This window comes from Electrona antarctica (assembly GCF_951216825.1).
Source record: "Electrona antarctica genome assembly, chromosome: 9".
Lineage (NCBI taxonomy): Eukaryota > Metazoa > Chordata > Actinopteri > Myctophiformes > Myctophidae > Electrona > Electrona antarctica.
Genome location: NC_136790.1, coordinates 15,723,656 through 15,746,248, shown reverse-complemented (window position 1 = coordinate 15,746,248; position 22,593 = coordinate 15,723,656). Strand labels below are relative to the sequence as shown.

The 22,593-nt window shown below is 42.4% G+C and overlaps 1 protein-coding gene across 5 annotated transcripts in view; it reads left to right on the top strand.

Moving 5' to 3' along the window:
• rad18 (RAD18 E3 ubiquitin protein ligase) overlaps positions 1–21,802 on the top strand; it is a 98,912-nt gene extending 77,110 nt beyond the window's left edge. For 3 of the 5 annotated variants that reach the window (XM_079510073.1, XM_079510075.1, XM_079510072.1), the window contains 2 exons: positions 2,093–2,137; positions 21,624–21,802. In XM_079510073.1, coding sequence (XP_079366199.1) covers positions 2,093–2,137; positions 21,624–21,729 — 151 coding nt within the window. In that variant the 3' untranslated portion in view covers positions 21,730–21,802. The remainder of the gene's footprint in view (positions 1–2,092; positions 2,138–21,623) is intronic. The other 2 variants (XM_079510076.1, XM_079510074.1) reach the window with 1 other exon arrangement.
• Positions 21,803–22,593: the final 791 nt, after the last annotated feature.

Here is a 22,593-nt window from a genome sequence, read left to right as displayed (position 1 = left end):
ATGGGTTTTTCAGAAAACCGTCAGGATTTAGAAGGCATTTGTAGAATCGACGTCAGGCCTGAATGGCTTAAAGAGATGAGGCTCCGCAGTTTCCCGGGCCTAGAATGTGGCTGTCGCTGAGTCTGACCCCAACCGCTGTTCTGCATCTTGTGTTTATAATGTTTTCCCCCACGGTGACACACACACACACACACACACACACACACACACACACACACACACACACACACACACACACACACAGTCTGTGGTATTGCGCAGTTATTATTTTCCCCTTTGAAATGTTTGTAATAATTTTTCTCAAAGTGCGAGTATCACTTTTCTTCTGTGCTGTAAAACTCGACGAATAAACTGAACAGGCACTGCCAAGCACAGCTGCACATCCAGCCTCTCTGCTTATGCCACGGGCCTTCTTGACGGGGGATTGTGTTCGTTTTAAATTGTATTTGGCAACAGATTACCTAAATACCTGCATATTGTTGTAATCAGTAATCTGGTTAAAGGGGCATTCCACTCATTTTCAACATTTTACTATGTCATTAATATACCTTAGAGCTGGAAATAATAATAAAAAGTCCCCCCCATTCTGTGTTTCCTAGAACTGGAGATCTGAAAAAAATTCATTCATATGGTGAAACATTTCACCATGTTAATGATTTTTTTTCATACTTCTAGGAAACACAGATTGGGGGGACTTTTTATTATTTCCACACAACAGCTCTAAGGTATATTAATGACATATGTCAGTAAAATGTTGAAAATGAGTGGAATGCCCCTTTAAGTACAGTAGGATAATCTGATTACTTTCAGTACTTTAGATTGCTCCAAAATAAAACATTCTAGTAAGTTAACCAAGGGTTACAAACGGGTTATATATATTTCCAAATTAAAATCATATGCAGGTAAGGATTAATCTGTAACTGACTACATTTTGAAAGTAATAGTCTAACCCTCTTTCTTTTGATTGAATACTTTACTAGTCCGAAATGTAAATGGCATGTTACTGTGTGTGCAGGAAGTAGCCTAGACATCTAAAGCTAAAAGGATGACACGAAAAAAAGTCCTGGGGACTTGTTTCCATTGTGGTCCTATGAATTCCATTACTCAACATGGCATGATGCAAAACTAGATAAAGTGCCCCTCGGGGCACAGGTCTCCACCAGGCCAGGTCAGGTTGTGGCCTCCTGGTGGCGCTATAATAGGCCAATGTGAAAAGGGTGCCATTTCTTCTTTCGCCTTGGATGGCAATTGGAGGATTTGAGGCATTGTTGTTCCAAAAATGTGTTTTGCAAAAATCCACCTGTTGGTGGCGCTATAATAACAGGCCAATGTGAAAAAGGTGGGATATATTCCTCAGCCTAGTAGAAAAGTCTGTGAAAGATTTCACGTAAATTGCATGCTGCAATCTGGAGGAGTAATATCAAACAATGTTTTTTTCCAAAAGTCGGCCTCCTGGTGGCACTATAACGGGCCGTTCTGGACAATTTGGGGCAGAGGTTCATCGTTGGCATCCAGAGAGTGTGTGTGTAAAATTAGGCATCGACCAAGTTAACGGTGCCGGAGATTAGCTGTTAACGGACGGACACACACTCACGGACGGACGGACGGACACACACTCACGGACAGACGGACGGACGGAGTGCAAAACATACTCTCCCCATGCTTTCGGCCTGGTGGAGACAATTAGCACAATAATACGTGTTATCTACATAGGTCCATTTACCTCCCCTTGTGGTCTCATGACGGTAACCTAGATATGATGTAGTTTTGATTCTATCAGCCATACAGTAGCTGTCTGAAGAAATGGAGAGGCTAGTAGAACACTGACCCAGAGAATGAGATTAAAAACCAGCCACTAAAGGTGATTTATCATGTCATAACACAAAGTATGGCTATCAGTGATGGATCATGGAGCATTCAGATGCATTTATAGAGTGCTGCTCCTTTTGAGTTCTCGCTGGTGATTTAAAGGCCCTGTCTACACGGCGGCGAAGCCACAGCTATCTCAAATTGCTTCAATCAAATGCTGCTTACTTAGTCATCAAGATTTAATCATCGGTTTTTGTTTTCTTTTTTCTCCTCTACCTTTTAGTTCCCTTCCAGATGTCTTTGAACCAGAGCCTCTCCCAAAGATTGAGTGAGTAGTTCTTTTATCCTTCCAAGTGTTTATTGACACATCTCCATCGATGGCAGACAAACTGGTGGATTTGAAGTGACGCTTGTATGCATCAATGCCATTCAATGATAGTGAATTAAAACCCTGACTAAGAAAGGAAAGAGGCCGCACAGCTCGTAGTCACGATGCTATAAACTTTATTATTCCAACGTTTCCTGGGGACTTGTTTCCATTGTGGTCCTATGAATTCCATTACTCAACATGGCATGATGCAAACCTAGATAAAGTGCCCCTCGGGGCACAGGTCTCCACCAGGCCAGGTCAGGTTGTGGCCTCCTGGTGGCGCTATAATAGGCCAATGTGAAAAAGGGTGACATTTCTTCTTTCGCCTTGGATGGCAATTGGATGATTTGAGGCATTGTTGTTCCAAAAATGTGTCACGATGCTATAAACTTTATTATTCCAACGTTTCGGCAAACAGGTTGCCTTCTTCATGGTATATGAATAGTGAATTAAAACCACATTTCACATTTTTTTCTGCTGAAAAACACAAGGTTTTTCTTGCTGAGCTGGCCATGTCTGAAGTCAGGACAGGTACAGCACACACACGAAAGGTTTCTTGTAGAACCAACACTTTTTTGCTCATGCATTTGATTGCCTTTGCAGATAATTACAGAATACTGTAATTTGTCCATACAGGCATGCAGCTATCCACAGATTTTTGACACTCAATTAATCCATTGAGACCTGGAACACATCCATGTCACGTTAGCGTTTAACCACATTAACCATTAACCCATTTTGGGCGGGAACCCCTTTTGGTGTTTTAAACATTATGTTATAATTTAGCTATTGAAAAATAGCAGATCTACAAGCTCATAGCGCGCCACCGAGTGGCGCGCTATGAACTTGTAGGTCTGCTATTTTTGAAAAATCGTTAAAATGTGCCTCAAATCTTTCCGAAAATTGTCATGATTTAGAAAACTTTTTTTTTTTAAATTTCGACGTCAGGCCTGAATGGGTTAAAAGCAAAACAAACTGAGTAGTGTAGACATTGTTTTGATGTACGATACGATACAACTTTATTGTCAGCTTTCACTGAAATGTGCTTTGCGTCCATGACGTCACTGTTCAAGATACAGACAGGACATACACAATACATTACACAGGGTACATTACAGCAGGGGTTCTCAACGTTTTTGGCCGGGGACCCCCGGAAATGCTTTGGCAATGTCTCGGGACCCCCGCCCCGCCCCCTCCCGACCCCCAATATAAATTGACTGCTACAATAACCTTAAACCATTTTGGGCGGGAACCCCTTTTGGTGTTTTAAGCATTGTTATAATTTAGCTATTTAAAAATAGCAGATCTACAAGCTCATAGCGCGCCACCGAGTGGCGCGTTACGAGCTTGTAGGTCTGCTATTATTGAAAAACCGTGAAAATAATTTGGGGACCCCCTAAAATAATTTGGCGACCCCTCGAGCGGTCGCGACCCACGGGTTGAGAACCCCTGCATTACAGGACACACATCACAGAAGCAGACAGGAACAAGAACAATAGAACATATCCTCTTGGTTTACCGATTTTGGTTTAAAAGCAGAACAGACTGGTGTACAAAAGAGTTCTTTAGCCTGTTTTTCTTATATTTTGGGACTCTAAACCGCCTCATGGAGGGCAACAGTTGATATTCATCAATTAAAACATGTAAGGGGCCAGAGGAGATGCTCTTCGCCAGTCTAAGCATGCTATTGATCTGGGCTTCTTTAAAGGAACGCAACACAACCTCGACTGGCTCGACTGGCCTACCAACAATACAGGGTCTATATGTGTCTTGTTTTTGTGTCCGTGACAATCTCCCAAAACCACTGGACCGATCAGCGCCAAATTTCTATTGCACAGTGCCAGTTAGTAGTCCAAGGAAGAAAAGCAATCCCTGAATACATTTCACATAATCACGTTGGGCAAGACCTACGCTGTAGAGTGCATTGCTGGAATTTGGCGGAAGTTGTGGGATTTTTGGCAGAAGTACCGCTCAAAGAAATGACATTGACGCTTTACAAATCTGTTTACATTTCTCCGTGAATGAAACAATTGTTGTGATTGGTATCGCATCTGGGGGAAATACATCTGGCGGATATTCCGGGCCAACATTTCCGGCTATACAATCTCTGCCTTATATTGTCAGTCTGTGACCAGGCTTTTCTCTTCGCAAATGAGTAAGGCTGGGACCGAGGCTAGGTCAATATTGTTATACTTAAATTTGACTAGGCTGAAACCGAAACTTTGCATCATAATATCAAGGATCCACATGGAAGCCACGCTGTCATTAACCCATTGTGGGCGGAAACCCCTTTTGGTGTGTTAAACATTATGTTATAATTTAGCTATTGAAAAATAGCAGATCTACAAGCTCATAGCACCCCACTGAGTGGCGCGCTACGAGCTTGTAGGTCTGCTATTTTTGAAAAGTCGTTAAAATGTGGCGCAAATCATTGAATATATATTTCAGAGCGAACATTTTTAACTAAAATATTTGCTTCTGGGGGGGTCCCTGGAACTACATATTTTGAGATGGGGGTCCGTGGCCCAATAGAGATAATTCTGGGGGTCCTTGACATGAATATGTTTGAGAACCACTGACATGGAAACATGGGTTTTTCAGATTTTTTTTTGGATTTAGAAGCCTTTTTTTATCGACCTCAGTCCAAAATGGCTTAATAATAAATCTTTATTTGTATAGCACCTTTCATGACATGAAATGCAGCTCAAAGTGCTTTACAGAGCAATGGAGAAAAATAAAAGAAAAAAGCAAGGCATAAAACATTGAAATTAAAGCAGTAATGCAATACAGTGAGGACATGAATAACAAGGAATAGCGAGACCCGGATATATTTCTACTTGCAAAAAAGATATCTCAACCTTACTACTACTTTGTATTACTAGGACTTTGCAGAGGAAATTATGTAAAAAAATAAATAAATTTATGCACATTTATAATTATTAAAATAATAATACATTTATAATTTACATTTGGGGGATATCTTTCACAATAATAAATGTACATGTTCCAGACATTCTATTGATCACAAACAAATATATATTACAGGCATTTCGCTTACTTTTTTCAGGGTTAAAGGTCAAAGGTTAAAATGTGTTAAAGATTTGTCCAGAGATTTTGAAGTTGTGTGAATTTCTGCCTCTGTGGGGGGTATTTAATTTATATGCAAATATCATGACCAATGGCATTGCAAGACTAAACAATGAACATCAATGATGATGTTTAGGTGAAAAAGATATTAAGTAATTAATTAAAATAGATGTTGACCAAAAGCATCGCTGATTCGCTGGGGCTTGCAGGGTTAAAAGATCAATTAAAAGCAAGAGTGTAGAAGTAGGTCTTGAGCTGTGCTTTAAAAATGTCTACAGTGTCTGCCTGTCGAAGGTATAGTGGGAGTTTGTTCCACGCCGTCGGCCCGTAGAAGCAGAAAGCTGCTTCACCGTGTTTTTTTAGTTGTCTTTTTTTTTAGCCACAGCAAGCAGGCCAGCAGTGGAAGACCTTAACTCTTTGAGAGTTTCAAGGATTTCTATATAGTAGGTAGACTTCTCTATGGCATAATCCCGTTTTTGAATGATTTATTGAAAATTCTCTGTTGTGAATGTGTGACAACGAAAGACCTTCAGAGAAAGCTTGACTTGTCTGCTTCCAGGAAAAAAAACAGCCTGGCCAATCATCAGCAGCAGCTAGAAGCTAGAAGCTGCTGCTAGAAGCTGCTAGAAGCTGCTGCTGATTGGCCAGGCCGTTTTGTGGCCGGGCATCAAGTCTGCCTGAGAGTTCCCAGATGGGAGCAGGAGGGGGGAACACAGTGTACTCTCTGCTGCCCCATCTGGCGGAGTCAGGTTATGTGTGAGTAGGCTAAATTAAAAAAAAGAATCCGGTTCAGTGTCGGAGAACACCATCGCAGTCTTGACTCTTCATCCTCCTCCTCCTCCTTCATCCTCCTCCTCAGTTCTAAATATATAAAAATAAATAAACATTTTAGCTGTAGTCAGTGCATGCTACTATTACATGGTGTTTTACCCGGCTGCTAGCGATCAAATGATTTTATTGTGCAGTGTCTTTGTGGGCCGTCGTGGCATGACAAATACAAATAGATGCTTGTATAAGTAGTATCACGATAAAATAATATGGCGACGTTAGAATGAAACACCAATGAGTGATCGCGGGTAATGTAGCTAGCTGCCCAGGGTATATCCAGCACCATTGCGTCGCAATCACCCAGCAACATTGGTACTGGCTATTGCCCGGGCTTGTGGCCCGGCAAATAGCCAGTACCAGCCAACAGCCAGTGGAATGTGGTGACGCGATGGTGCTGGATATACCCTGGGCAGCTAGCTACATTACCCGCGATCACTCATTGGTGTTTCATTCTAACGTCGCCATATTATTTTATCGTGATACTACTTATACATACAAGCATCTATTTGTATTTGCCTGTCACGATGACTAAACCAGTTAGATCTATCCATATATGGTTCTACCACATCTATCTGATATCAGCACTAGGTCGGCTCGGGCGAAATATAGGGATCGTCTTACTAGACATCATATTAGGGCATTTTCAAATACAATAAAATTACCTTTTAGCGAAGGCATCAGCCTTGGTGGTAACTCCGGTGGGGAGAAGAAAAAACATTGCACACGTGTAATCCGCGAGGGTGGATGTTGCAGCCCGGACAACGGTCTGGGACTGGAGAATGCCACTGGACCTTAGAGTATATATGAAGCACTGGACACGGATGGATCATTTTTCAGATTGTTTTTTTTGCGGTGACTGCAAACCTGGCTGAAAAACTCTTCCTCCAGTTCCCACCTCGGAGGAGTCAACCAACCCCCTGTTCACTGCTTTTCAAGATGGCGGCAAGCTAGACGGACGTGTGTCTCTCAACTCCGCAGCTTGTTACAAATTATTTAACAAAAAAAACAGACTAATGGAAAAGTGAGCAGTTTTATTTAAGCAACCTGATGATGAATAACAAAAGAATGCCCAAACGAGGTGGCAAAAACCAAGCCAAGTTGAGCTTTGGTTCTGCTGGGTCCAAGGAAAGCGGGGAAGCTAATGCTAGCAACATGGCTGGGGCTGAGAGCTCGGGAGCTGAGATGGAAGACACGGGCCGTCGCTCAGAGAGTGCAAGTTGCTCTATTCTCGAGGCTATCAAGGAGATGAAATCCGAATTCTCACAAAAGTTAGATTCAGTCATGTCGGCGATTGAAGGTATGAAGAAAGAGGTCGGAGATTGCAAAGAACGAGTCAAGGGTGCGGAGACTCGCATCTCTGGCACTGAGGACATTGTTGCTAGCTTACAGGCTAAGGTCCAGGACCTGGAAAAGAAGTACAAGCAAATGGAGCTAAAGGTTCTGAGCGGAGAAACAAGGTCCAGAAGATCCAATGTGAGATTGGTAAATTTGCCAGAGAAGACAGAGGGTTCTGATGCTTGTGACTTTCTCGAGCAGTGGCTGGTAAAAACATTGGACTTAACGTCGAAGCTAACCATTGAAGTGGCCCACAGGATTGGGCCGAGAAGAGAAGACAACGCTCCTCCGAGGACTCTCATCATGAAATTCCTGGACAATAGAGACAAGGTGAAGGTGATGAGGGCTGCTCGAACCAAGGGCCAAATCAAGCACGGGGATACATCTATAAAACTTTATCCCGATTTAACCGATGAGGTGCGCAAGCAGCAAAAAGTTTTTGACTCGGTCCGACAAAAACTTCGAGAGATCCCTGGGCTACGTCAAGGAATAATGTTTCCAGCTAGGTTATTGGTGACATATAAAAACAAAACTCAGTCCTTTGACAAACCAGCGGACGTGGATGACTTTATTCGACGAATAAAAGACGTGTCTGGAGCAGTCAGCAGTGGAGCCGCGGAGAAGTGAGGATGTGAGGTAGGCTGGCTAGCTAGCTAGCCCGAGGCAGCTAAACCAACACGGGGCACAGAACTTTTTATATATCCCTTTAATGTATTTTTTTCCTATACAGTAAACCGTGATATAATTTTGATATATTCAGATCATAGTTGTGCTCGGCACGCGATATTATTTTATACTGAGTTGTACTCTGAATGACGTTAAATGTTTTGGTTTTGGTGTCTCGATTTGTTTTGAATGATATGCTAGCTTGTTGTTATCTTGGAGCTACTGTTAGCTGAAGGCTAATATGTTGGGGGCCGTGGGGGTTCTTTTTTTCTCCCCGTCTTTGTTTATGGTTCAGGCTGATGTTTTTTTTTGGTTGGGGAAGCTTTATATTATTATTATCCTATAACTAGATCGTGTGGTTTGTACTTATTATAGTAATTGGGGATAAATGTTGACACTATAGTACCGTGTCTCGGCACGGGACTCAATTTCCCATGATGCATCTGGGTCCCGGTTTTGTATTTCAGTTCCGGATCATTGTACAGACCTAAGGGTCATCTTAATTTTGAGGGAGCACCACTGCTGGTACCCTCCGGTACTACACCCGGATTTATAGTATAGCATTTTGTGTAGTGTCCCCTGCCACAGGGCTTTCATGGCACAACTTTGAAGGGATAGATTGCAGAATAGTGTACTCTTTTGGTACACATTTATATTTCGTTTTACATTAAATACACAATCTAAATTTAAAAGAAGGCAATGGGTGGGGGGGGGGGGGATTTAATAAAACCAGGAAAACTATGTTTTTGGATAGTTCACTACTAAGGGTTGTGTGTGCACATGTATGTATATGCATGCATGTGCGTGTATGTGCATGTGTATATACAGTATTATTATACAAAAAATAATTTATTAAAAAATAAAGTATAATTATATTATATATTTAAAAAAAAAAAAAAGAGAGATGGGGGAAGGGAAAAGATTGAACATCGGGTTTTTTTTGTTTTTGTTTTTCTGCTCAAGGTCTAATACTATGGTTTAAATTCTGTTTTCACTTATATTGGGGGAGGGAGAGTTTATCACGAGGCGAATGGTGATGCTGGGTCATTCCTCACATTGTGTGGAGTGGTCTTTAACCTTTTTGAAGTGGGAAGCAGGGGGGGGGGGGCAAGCCTACTCGATGGGCTCAGGGGTTTTGGGGTTTTTGTTTTTCAGGCTCACTGTCGCAGCCTTTGTTTTCATGTTATGTGTTTATTTGTTTGTTGAAGGCACTGCTCTAAATTCAGGTTCAGAAAAGTCATTTGAGATATGTGATTATGGCTAGAGAATTGGAGGTTAAATTCACTTCATGGAATTGTAGGGGTTTACAAAAAATCAAAAAGGTTAAGCAGGTGATGGGAAGGTTAAAATATATCCACTCGAGTATTGTCTTTCTCCAGGAAACGCATTTGATACTGAATGAGGATATTAGGATTAGGAAAAGATGGCGAGGGGAGGTGTTTTCAGCACCTTTCACTTCCCAGGCTAGGGGGGTCATGACTCTTATACACAAATCTATCCCATTTAATGTTACTAAGGTAATTGCCGATAAAATGGGGCGATATTTGATAATTCAAGGTAATCTTTTTGCAGGTAAATATCTACGCACCGAACAATGATGACCCAAAGTTTTTCAGTAACCCCCTGTTCACTGGGGGCTGGGTTTCCAATAGGAAAGCATACACGTGTGTCACGTGACACGGGTTTTCTGGGTAATGGAGTTGAAATATAAGCTCAGGAATTTAAACAGCGCTCCGGAGCATATTAATATGTTTAGATTAATAAAAAACGAGAAAGACGCCAATTGGCGTCATTGCTCTCGTCCGGAATGTAATTACTTGACGCAAATTGTCGTCTTTGCTCTTCTAAGGGTTAAGGGGCGGTTTGGGACATATTTCGGCAGGCAGTCATGTAGGTAGGAAGGTGCCATTGCGAGCTTTATAAACAAGTAAAATCATTTTAAAATCAATCCTAAAAACAACCGGAAGCCAATGCAGTGAAGCTTTATGTTCTCTCATCTTAGTTTTAGTTAAAACTCTGGCTGCCGCATTTCGGACAAGTTGTAATCTATCAGTTCTTTTCTGTCCAGAAAAAAAGTGCATTTTAGTTATCAAGCCGAGAAAAAAACAAAGGCGTGGATCAGCGTTTTTGCATCGTCCAATGACAAATAGGCTCTGATTCGTGCAATATTTCGAAGGTGAAAAACGTCAATCTTGGTAACATGATTAATGTGTGAATTAAAGTTCAATTCAGAATCAATAATGACCCCCAAGTTCTTTACTGAACTGTTACTTTCTAAAGTCTGCTTATTATTGATTCTTTCTGCTCACGAGAACCGATTTGAGAACTCGATAGCCATACTTCTGACTCCATTAGCTCCCGGCCGTCTTGTTTTTTTATTCCTCTAGTTTAATAGACCACAGTGCTGTAGTATCTAGAAGAGACAGTAAAGTATGTGTTCAGTGAGCTCGGACAGCTCTGTATGAATTGACACATCTGGTGTGAATATGTATTTATGCATCATCATCCTCCTCCACCCCAGAAAAGCCCTCTACTCTCCCTGCAGTCTGCAGTCTTCTCTCTCATTAACACACCGTGCCATAACTCAACCCCTTGCAAACGATGGATTATAGAGATTGACCCACTGGATCACAACACATAACGTACTCTATAATTAGTTTATGTACTGTATCTCGCACGGCATGTCAAATCATCATATCGACAATGGCCTCTGAACTGAACGCCTAGATTTTTATACATTGCAATGTGACGCTTCCAAATAATGATGGTGCTCACAGTACTGCAGTTAACGAAATGTCAATGGGCTTGTTGGGAACATTGGCTTTTGCGTGTTCTTGTTTTTTTATCATAAGACACAATTACTGAATGCCAAGTCTCCAGGTTTTGTTCAGAAAATGTATGAGACTTATTTACTACGACACTGTGGTCACTGAGTCCAACAACTAGTGGTTCTCAATCGAGCGTTGCAGTCCCGCCCCCTCGAGAGACCCGGAAAATAAATCCTTGTTCATTTTCCTCATAGACTTTTCAGAAAGTATTTATTTAAAGACGTTTACGCCGCGGACAAAGCCAACTCTTGTCAATAAACACAATGTTTTGGGCCAAACAAAGAATTAGAAAGTAGAAAAAAAAGACTTTTTTTATTGATTTTCTTCTTTGTAATTATTTGTTTGTTGTCATGATTTGTCACGACTCGAGTTGGCTTCGTACGATGCTTAAAAGGTCTTTAAATAAATACTTTTTGAAATGTCTGAGAAAAATGCATTGGGATTAATTTCCTGGGCCTGGCGTCTTCATGAAAGGGGGCGGGACTGCGACGCTCGATAGGGGTGCACGATTATCAAATTATGGCCGATATCCGATCTCCGATTATTTGCAGGGTCATATCTGCCGATACCGATTCTGACCGATTCCGATATTATACAGAGGACCACAATGGAAACAAGCCTTTGCCCTATAGGAGCTTAGCCCAAAGCCTGTTAATAAAGTATCCAATCAAACAATAAATAGCCTATACTCTTTTCCAAGTGTCTGTTTTCACAACTGAATGACTACTGAATGAGATGAGTACAGTACACACATTAAATGTGGAATTATTTTCCTTTTTTCTTTCTTTTTTTTGCTGGTAAAAACCGATTAAATAATCTCTACTATTTTGGGACCATTCCGATACCTATATGACATTTTTATGGCCAATTACCGATTTAACCGTGCATCCCTATTTCTCAATTGATTCATTTGCAAGGTCCCTTTAACTCAGAGTGTGCAAATCCAAAACCCTGGTCAAGTTATTAGGACCTCAGAAATAAACAAATATGATTGAATAAACAAATATTGATTGCGAACGCAGTGAGCACTAACTATGAGAGTCTGTCTGTCTGTCTGTGTGTCACGCTGCAACACCGCCCGCCCGCCACCAGAGGGCACAGCTGTATCACACACACACACACACACACACACACACACACACACACACACACACACACACACACACAAACAACTTAACTTAAAAAAACTTAACTTAAAAAAAAACGTATCTTAAAATAAATAATAATAATAACTTTAAAAAAACCTTAAAGTACGTAATTTATTCTAATTGTTGTTATTGCAATTTACGAGCTGCGTTCGCTTTCCGCGTCCGCGCGTCTTACATTATTATACAGGTACTGTAATTACTATACAAAAATGTTCATACTTTTACACTCCAATATATATAGTAAAAGCACCTTAACATGGAGGACAAATACATCGGTAAGAGTGCTACAATTTCCAACCAGACAGTATATAATTATCTAGTTGTAGAAAATGGTAGGAAAACGTGTTAGACAATTTACTTTAGGACAAATATTGGACTCGGCCAGTAAGTGCACTGAACCATTATGTTTGTCTGTCAGACGTCTGTGAGAAGGAAGAGAATCGAGGCTACTATTGTCACAGTTTCAATTTAAGTCTAGGTGTAGCTTTAATTTGTTTTTGACAGAGGGACAAAGTAGCTCTTTACACAGCTGGGTTCTCCATCATGAATATCTCCTCCAATGTGCTGTTGGCCATGACTTATTGACTTGTCACCGGTTTTTTTCTCTCTCTCCCCACCTGTCATGACAGCGCCCTGGCGGCTGGCGGGTCCTCTGATGACAGGAACACAATGTTTTCCTGTATACTGTACGTGTGACCAGAGTGGTGGAAATTGATTCTGCACAGTTGTTATTATTATCGTAGTGGCTGTAGTTTGGAGCTCTCCGTCAATTGGATTGAATGGTTCAATCAGGCCCTTTGACTGCTGGGGTAGATGACGTCACGGCTGTTGATAAGAAGCACTGGAGTGTGTCCTGGCAGCCACAATCGAACAATACAAACACAGGCTGTTATAATATATACACAGGCAGGCCTACTTCCTGGGCATGACGTCGGTTTTAAATTGAATACTGTACCCTAGTCTTTGAAACATGAATATTAAGTCTCCAAGACCACTGGTCTCGAAGTGAGGTCAAATGTGAGGCAAAATGAGCAACAGTTTAAATGCTTAATGGAGCATTCAGTGATTTGGGTGATTTGGAAAACCACCCAGTCCGCCCCGGTAACAAAATGTGCACATGCACGCTCTACAGTGGGGGGAAGTGCAACAGGCCGTCAGCATGTGTACCAAGGCCCGCCCCCACTCGATCATGATTGGAGGAAGGCCCCTCTCATCCTGATTGGATGAAGGTTTTGCCACCCGCCACCAAAACTGAAACTAGCCCCAGGGGCTCACTGGGGACAGGGAGGAACTCCTTATATGGTCAGCACACTCTATAGTAGGGAGGATTATCCAGAAAAAAAGAAAAAATAAGTGATATTTGAATTAAGTCAAATTACTGAATATACCTTTAAGGAAGGCCTGTTTTATTTTTGAGATCTACAAACGAGTTACGACACGTTGGGAGATCTGCTTGTAGATCTGTAATGTTTTGTTATCAGTTATTTCTCTCCCTGGCACAGCATCTTTTCAAACGGGGGGGGGGGGGTCCCTGGCAAAATACATTTAAATGGGTGCGTAGCGTTACTTAGTCCGACGTCCCAATAATCGAGGGAGGGGGCGAGGGAGCGTTTGCTCATTCTAGGAACTCCAAATATCACCTACGGCTCTGCTTCAATGTAATAAACATATGCGTTGTGAGCCCACGTGAGCCATGATTGTCACAGGTTTTGCGGATTCATAGTTTTGCCCGTTTACATGAAGACGGGAGGATACGGGCATTTTCAAAGATTTCCACTTTGGAAGGTGTTTTCACTTTGTTGCATTCTCCCGAAAACGCCGTTCTCGTCTAAAGGGACCCCAGCAAACATACTTTAGTTTACCGTTTTCTATGAACAACGTTCTCGTCGAGCCTTGGTGTTGAAGTGTCCTTGAGCAAGACTCTGAACCCCTAATTGCTCCCGATGTGCAGGTTGGTGCCTTGCATGGTTCTATGAAAGCGCCTTGTATTGGGCAAAAGTGCTATATAAATGCACCACTTGCCTGAAAAACATGAAAATGTTTGCAAACCACTGTCCCTGGTACCACTTGAGATGGTGTTGTTTTTTTGTTGTTTTTTTAACTGTAGCCAGTTTCATACACTTAAAATAACACTTCACAGGTTTTAAGCTCTTCAGTAAACTGCCATGGGTAGTCATGATGAAGCTGCCTTGTTTGGTCCAAAATATTGTTTGTTGTCATGATTTGTCACGACTCGAGTTGGCTTTGTACAACGCTTATAAGGTCTTTATATAAATACGTTTTGAAATGTCTATGGGAAAAATGCATTGGGAATTATTTCCTGGGCCTTGCGTTGGTAAATGGTAAATGGTAAATGGTGCATTTATATAGCGCCTTTATCCAAGGCGCTTTACATAGATTGTGCATTACATTCACCCATTCACACACACATTCATACACCGATTGCGGCGGAAGCCATGCAAGGTACCAACCAGCACATCGGGAGCAATTTGGGGTTCAGTGTCTTGCCCAAGGACACTTCGACATGTAGACAGGAGGAGCCGGGATTCGAACCGCCGACCCATGGATCATTGGACGACCTGCTCTACCTCTTGAGCCACAGTCGCCCCAGTCGTTGCCATGAAAGGGGACTGCGACGCTCTATAGGCTCCCTATACATGTTTTGACAGCTGACATCCTCCAAAGACAGATGCGATCAAATCAAAGGATGCTCATGGAAGCATTTGCTTCAAGGTTCGGTTGAGTGAAAGGCAAGTGGGAACATGATAAAACATAATGGCCAGTGCAGTGTGTCTGCCTAAGGTCACTGTATTTCTTCTCCATCGTGGTGCTTGCAGAAGATCCAAGGCTCCACTCCGTCAATGTCATTATGACCTTTTGGTAAATTCAAAACCGGCCACTGTTTATTCCTAAATGTCTCATAGTTCCACACAACACATTTTCCATATAGCTATTCATATCCCTTTAGTGCTGGAACCTTGGAATGTCGTGTTGACTCAAAAGGGTGGCGGGAGATGATTTTATTGTCTTGTGATGAGTGTGAAAGGAAATTTGGCCAACAGCAAACACAAACTGCTTCTATCCTCGAGCTTTTTCTCTTAACACGGCGAGGAATTTGGCTACAGAAAGCTCTGACTTTTTACGTGGTACAGTACACAGGGCACATCTTTACCTTTTTGTTTCATGTGGATTTCTCATGTGTAGAAATTCCAGCAGTGGAATTTTGTTTTTACTATTCACCCCGTCGAGATAGCATGGCACAGGACTTAAGTCATTGACTGCAGGGTAACATGTCTGTAGGGTAAACAACTCTAGAAAGCCTTCATGTTGAGACCTAAATAGTTCCACATGCAAGGAAGGCAACTGAGGTTCGTGGGGCCCCCCTCTCACTCCTGGGGGAGTTCTGTTATCTGAGCATTTCCTTCAGAGGAGAGAGAGAGAGAGAGAAGTTTTTCCTCCTCCCTGTCAGAGCAAAGTAATTCCATTCCCCTCTTTCCTCCTCCTCGGCCTCCATCAAACGCTGCGTGCCTCTCCCTGTGAGAGTGTCGTACACAGGGCCAAGAACCTCAAGAGCTCGCCCGGTGTTTGTCAGTTCATGTGAAATGGTGCCATAACTTAACACTAGTGAGACACTTGAGCCGCCGCCGCTGCCTCACACCGGGGTGTCTCCATCTGTCCCGACGCCGCCGCGCTCCCCACTCTGCTCTAGTCTGACACTTCAATGCAAAGAACATTAGCACCGTTTATTGACTTTCACGTCAAGGACTGCCAACTTGATTGTGTATTTGACCATGGATAGGATCATAGGACCCCCATCTGTAAGGGTTTTGTTGCCAGGGCCCTCATAACAGACAATCTGTGTTACCAAATGGCACCATTATTCCAATTTCATGATTGTTCAAAATGTCAAATCAATCACAAAATAACAGTTTGCAAATCGGCTATTTTGAATCGCTGCTGAAGCACAAAGTAGGGTTAAATTGGTCCAACAGATTTTGATGCTATTTTAACCCATTTAGATCTGAGGACGATTCTACAAATGTTTTCTAAATCCTGACAACTGAAGATTTCTGAAAAACTTCAGTCGTTCTCAAACATTTTCATGTCAAGGACCCCCAAAATTATATATGTATTTGGCCTCCGACCCCCATCTGAAAATATGTTGTTCCAGGGACCCCCCCAGAAGTAAAGATTTGAGTTAAAAACGTTTGCTCTGAATTAATATATATTCAAAGATTTGCACCACATTTTCACGATTTTTCAAAAATAGCAGACCTACAAGCTCGTAGCGCGGCACTCGGTGCCGCGCTATGAGCTTGTTGATCTGCTATTTTTCAATAGCTAAAGTATAACATAATGCTTAAAACACCAAAAGGGGTTCCCGCCTCAAAAATGGGTTAACTCTCTTGCTGAGGATCCCCTGGAACCCCTTCCACTGCTGGCTTATTTCCTTTCCCATATCCATCCATGAATTCTACGGACTTGTCCCAACTCCCCACTGAGTACTAAATAATTGCTGAATTTATGGGCAAAGTAATGGCATGGGTATGAACTCAAGGCCTTGTAATATTTTCTGCTTCTCCTTTTGTAACTCGCAGAGGGTGGCATTCACTCAAGAGGATTTAATGATGATACAGCTGAGGCGGAATTAGCTAAAGCTAAACTCATTTGGCTTATTACAAGTTCCTTTGAATTATATCCAATGTCTTATGTGACTGCCTTGCATTTGTTTTGAAAAATGATGGTCCTTTCTGAAGCACATTTCATTTCCATGTAAACTGTAGTGTAACCTTTCAAGTTTTATGCATGGGCGTGCCAAGATAGGTGCTGCTTCTGAACATCAACCTCATAGAATGAGACTAGGCTTCATCTGAGAGCACACCACAGACTTTAGTGCAAGTCTTTACATGGTTTGAATGGCGAGTTCGGTGTTAGCATTATGTTATGCTTTAGCTATTGAAAAATAGCAGATCTACAAGCTCATAGCGCGCCACCGAGTGGCGCGCTACGAGCTTGTAGGTCTGCTATTTTTGAAAAATCGAAGAACGACTGACATAGAAACATAGCTTTTTCAGAAAACTGTCAGGATGTAGAAGACATTTTTAGAATCTGATCTCAGGTCAAAATGGGTTAACATTGAGGGAGGGGGAACCAGTAGATGAAATGGTAACACGTGATGCTCTCAATAAGGCGCTGTGTCCGGCCGGGATCCGCTCGAAATTTTGAAAGGGACAGAGTTATAATTGGGCAAGTCGGACTAACGCGCCGTCGTAATAATGATGCTGACCCGTTGCGTCCACCAAAGCATTTTTTCCGTGCTGAAAAGGCAAGACACTTACCCAGTGTACTGAACTATCTATAGCTGGCTCAGGAGTTTCACCATATGGAACCTTATTGGCTGTCTGTCAGGACATGGAGACAGACAGGACTTTGTGAAGTTTGTGTTATAGACTTAACTGTAGGTTCCAGGCAAGTCAAGAACATGATGGGCACAAACAATGTTTGGGTGTGTGGTCTAAACACAAATCAAAAGTATATTACCTGTACATTAGGGCATTCACTTCTAGTCATTTTTACTAGTTGACTAGTTGCCTAGTTTACTAGTCGACTAGTTGTTTAACCACCTATTATGTTTTTGTTTTTTTTTAGGAAAATCGGGGGAAAAAAATAAACTTTTTTTTTACTTTTCTTATCAACTAGTCAACTAGTACCAACAAGGTCGACTAGTGGATTTACTAGTCGACTAGTAAATCCACTAGTTGCTGACTAGTTGCTTAATGCCCTACTGTACATGAAGACTAGCGTTATCATACAAGGCCTGGCCCCTACCTATCTGAGGCCATGCTTAAGCCGTACAACCCACCGCGTACCCTCAGATCGTTGGGGAGGGGGGTCTCCTGACTCCCATGAAAACAAAGGCCTTCGCAGCCAGGGCACCATATCTGTGGAACACCCTATACCCCAGAATCTGAGGGATGCAACCTCAGTGGCTCCTTTTTAAATCACCGTTTAAAAACCCACCTGTACACACAGGCTTTCCCCTAGATTTATTTTATTGTTTTTACTATGTGATATTATTTTATTGTACTGCTTCTGTGTACTGCATTAACGATTTATTGTTGTTATATTCCACCCAAGTGTCCCTTAAGCTGGTGTACTGCATTTCTATATTCCACTGTAAAGCACTTTGTAACTCTTGTTTTGAAAATTTTATAAATTTTATAAATGAAGTGTATTATTATTATTATTATTATTATGTCTAAAACACTGACCCAAAAGGCCCACAGCATGTACAGCATAAAGGCTACACATGTTCCTTGAAACGTCCTTGCAACGTAGCCTGGATCCAGCCCAAAGACCCCGCCCACTCTCTGAGTGGACTGTGTCTCTTGGTCTGGTGTTGCACTGTAGGGCGACTGTGGCTCAAGAGGTAGAGCTGGTCGTCCAATGATCCATGGGTCGGCGGTTCGAATCCCGGCTCCTCCTGTCTACATGTCGAAGTGTCCTTGGCAAGACACTCAACCCCAAATTGCTCCCGATGTGCTGGTTGGTACCTTGCATGGCTTCCGCCGCAATCGGTGTATGAATGTGTGTGTGAATGGGTGAATGTAATGCACTATGTAAAGCGCCTTGGATAAAGGCGCTATATAAATGCACCATTTACCATTTACTGTGAACCTATAATTTCTTCGGTACAAAAATGTATTATCCAATGAGAATCGGTGGTGGGGGTGGGTCTAACGAACATGAACCAATCAGCGCCGAGTCCCGTTTTCAGCGTCATCACGCAGCGCAACACACAGAGGAAGGAGGGGAAAACAACACCAATGGCTACTGGTTGAGGGAAATTCTAATCCCCTCCCCCTTGAAATCGCTCAGACAGGAGACAATGTCAGACTGAAGCTTCAAGAAAGCTACAGTCTGATAATCAGGCTACTTGCAACGAGGTGGAGAACGACAACAGGGCCTCTATAGAGCGTCGCAGTCCCGCCCCCTCGTGAGACCCGGGGAAAAGAAATCCCTGTTAATTTTCCTCATAGACTTTTCAGAAAGTATTTATTTAAAGACGGTTACGCCGCGGACAAAGCCAACTCGAGTCGTGACAAATCATGACAACAAACACAATTTTTCGGGCTGAACAAATAATTAGAAAGAAGAAAACGGCACTTTTTTCTAATTAACACTTTTTTTGTTTTTCTTCTTTGTAATTATTTGTTTGGTCCAAAATATCGTGTTTGTTGTCATGATTTGTCACGACTCGAGTTGGCTTTGTACGACGCTTTTAAGGTCTTTAAATAAATAAGTTTTGAAATGTCTATGGGAAAAATGCATTGGGAACTATTTCCTGGGCCTGGCGTCGTCATGAAAGGGGGCGGGACTGCGACACTCTATAGAGCGGCGAGCGCACCTTCCGAAAGCGCTTTCACTTCTGCCCAAAGGGGTCGCCACAAGTGCGCAAAGTTGCACTCTATGTCGTTTGTACATTATTTCCAACCGCTGCTTCTTTGTGTCCTCGATCACTAGTGTACCCCGTGAGTGACACAGCCCTGGATAGGCAACCCGTCCTGGCAGAGATCTACGCTTTGAGGAGCGCACTTTTGTAGTTTTAGCACTGAAACCTCATAGTTGGTTCCTAATGATCTAGGAAATGACTTTGACTTTCTATGATCACAGTAAATGACTTATGATGTACTAAAAACTGGCCCTCCAGACGCCCAGCAGGATAGCATATTAATTAATGTTTCACTTAAAACAATATTGTGTGATGAATGAATAATACGCTTGAGGAATAATTTAGTCTTTTTGATGGAGAGCTTCCATTGTAATATTTGGGAGGCTTTCTTCCCCCTTGTCATAATTATTCTATAAATAGATGCTCCAAAACAAAATGCCAACAAACCCAACCCCTATGTTGCATGAGCTGCATAAGAATGGAGTTCTACTACGGCCAGTTTAGTTATTTTAGTTTAGTTCTTTTTACCAGCTCAGTGGCCTTGTAGAGGGTGTCTGTCCTGGGACTGGGAGGTCGGGGTTCGATCTCCGGCCGGGTCACACCAAAGACTCCGAAAAATGGGACCCAGTGCCTCCCTGTCTGGCTCTCAGCATCAAAAGTTGGATTGGGGGCAAGTCCCTGCGTCATGTCCAGGGGGTGTACTTCTTGTACATCAAGCTGAAAGCTACAGAAACAGGAGATAGGCTAGTTCCTGCCCCATGGGCTTCATGGCTAGTTCTTTTGATTTCATTACCAATTTAAGCCCTAGTCGTACGATGATGAATAGTCAAAACAGCCTATCTACAAGCTCACAACACGTCACGGTGCAAGTAACGCATTGTGAGCTAACCCTGAATAACCCTGTGAGCTGCTATTTTGGAACATTTTTGCCTTTAAAACATGCCCAAAACAAGGCCCCCAGATTGAGAGTGCTTGGAGGCGCTTGCAGTCACACAGGGGGGCTATGAATATTACTGTTGACTGTATGACTTGACTGGTGGCTACACAGAGCCCCAAAGGGGGATTTGTATTCATTTGTACTCGTTTTCTCATATCTCTGTTGGAGTTCATCCACCTGGAATAATGCATAGTGAAAAGTCAGTTTGGCAGATTTGCAACCTGTAAACGGCTTATTTTTCTTTTTTAATTACACTGGAAAGTTTTTCTTTCTTTTTCTTTTTCTTTTTTCTCCTTCCTCTCAAATCCTTCATGTGACTCCTTGGGATTACCACCTGGTCTGCTATTAACCGCCAAGAGGAAAGAGAGAAATGGGCAACTTCAAGGAGATTTGGGAAATATACATTTTAAATTGCACACCTACAGAATTCAAGTATTAATTCATTTAAAATGCATTTCATCTTCATTAGACGGCTGAAATAAGCATGTTTCTGCGATTTATTTCACGTGGTTATCAATTTCAGAATGACCAGTACCAATATTTAACACAGCCAGCAAGTAGTTTTGTGGCACTGACACTTCTTTGGGGGTGTGACTGGACAGTGCTAGTCAGTTAGGCCAACTAAGTGAATATGATCGATGCACAATTTGCACATCATATCGGCAAGAACCAAACTCTGGGGGGTTCAAGTTTGTCTGTCGTGGATGGGGGGGGGGGCACAGTGGCACAGTCGGTAGTGCTGTCGTCTCACAGCTAGAAGGCCCTGGGTTCGATTCCCGCTGGGGGCGCTGGGGGCGTGTTCGCTCCTCATCCATCAGTGCCCCGAGGCGGGGTTGGCGAAAGGCCCTTTCTGTGTGGCGTTTGCATGTTCTCCCCGTGTCCTCTAGGGTAGGTAGGTCGGAATAACGTGTTCTTTCCACGCACATTAGATAATTGACACTGGGTGAACAAATGGGTTGCAAAATCGAGGGATAATCTTATTTATTTATTTTGTCGTGTGAATTCTGTGTGCCTGACATACTGTATACATTCACAAAACCACAGTTGAGACCTGGTGGGTAATGGAGCAGAATAGAAATGTACTGAGATAAATTACAGTATCAACATGAGTCAGTGGGGGAATTTAAAAAAAGTATTCTCAACTGTGTTTATTTCCTTTCAGAAACATGATGACCCGAAAGAGGGCTTCTTGCTCCAGAGAGGAAGATGCCGCTGACCCTCTCATCCCCCTCAAACGCAAGTGCAAGACTCTAAGAGAAGACCGCTGAGGAGATCAAAATGATTTTGTTTTGTTTTGTGGGGTTTTTCATTTTTAAATTCTGTTTTATACAGTCAGTTGTTATACAGTCAAAAAAAATACAGGTCATTGTTAAAAATGTTTGTCATACTCCTGTCATTTCACAGCTTCAACTGAGCCTTGAGGCACAAAAACAAATGTTTGAGCTAAAACGGTAATGTGTGTAGTTTGCATGTTCTCCCCGTGTCCCCTAGGGTAGGTAGTACCCTCACAAAAAACATGCAGTAATCCTGGTCTCGATACTGCGTCCCCCTGGCCAGATGGAGGGCAAAGGAACTGGTTGGAATAACTTGTTCCTTCCATACGATACGCCCAACCGGGGAAAGTCAGGGGGGGACTTTCCCCGGTTGGACGTATCGTGTGGAAGGAACAAAATGGGTCAGTACTTAGCTCAGTCCATTGCTCTCCCCAGGTTGGCAGAGGGAGTGTAGCGCCCAGGATTGCACTAGAGTTGACAATTGACACTGGGACCCCCTTTCCACCGGTTGGTTCCCAATGGGAACCGGTTCAGTTCTTTTTGGTTCTTAGTCCAAATTAGCTCCAAATTGGTGGGAAAAACTAGACTTATATTACATTGTTTATAGGATCAATACAAGTAAATTAATACATGATAACCCTTATGATCCATTTGCATATTCAAAAATTCAAAAATTTGTAATACAAAAAATCATTGTGTTCGTGTAAGTACTCAACTTTGGAAGTTTCATGGTGATAACAATCTAATATAGTTATGGATTTGCCCACTCAATTCATAATTAACGTTCCAATTTTGGAACTCTGGCTCATGGACTAAAAACCAAAAAGAACTGAACCGGTTCCCATTGGGAACCAACTG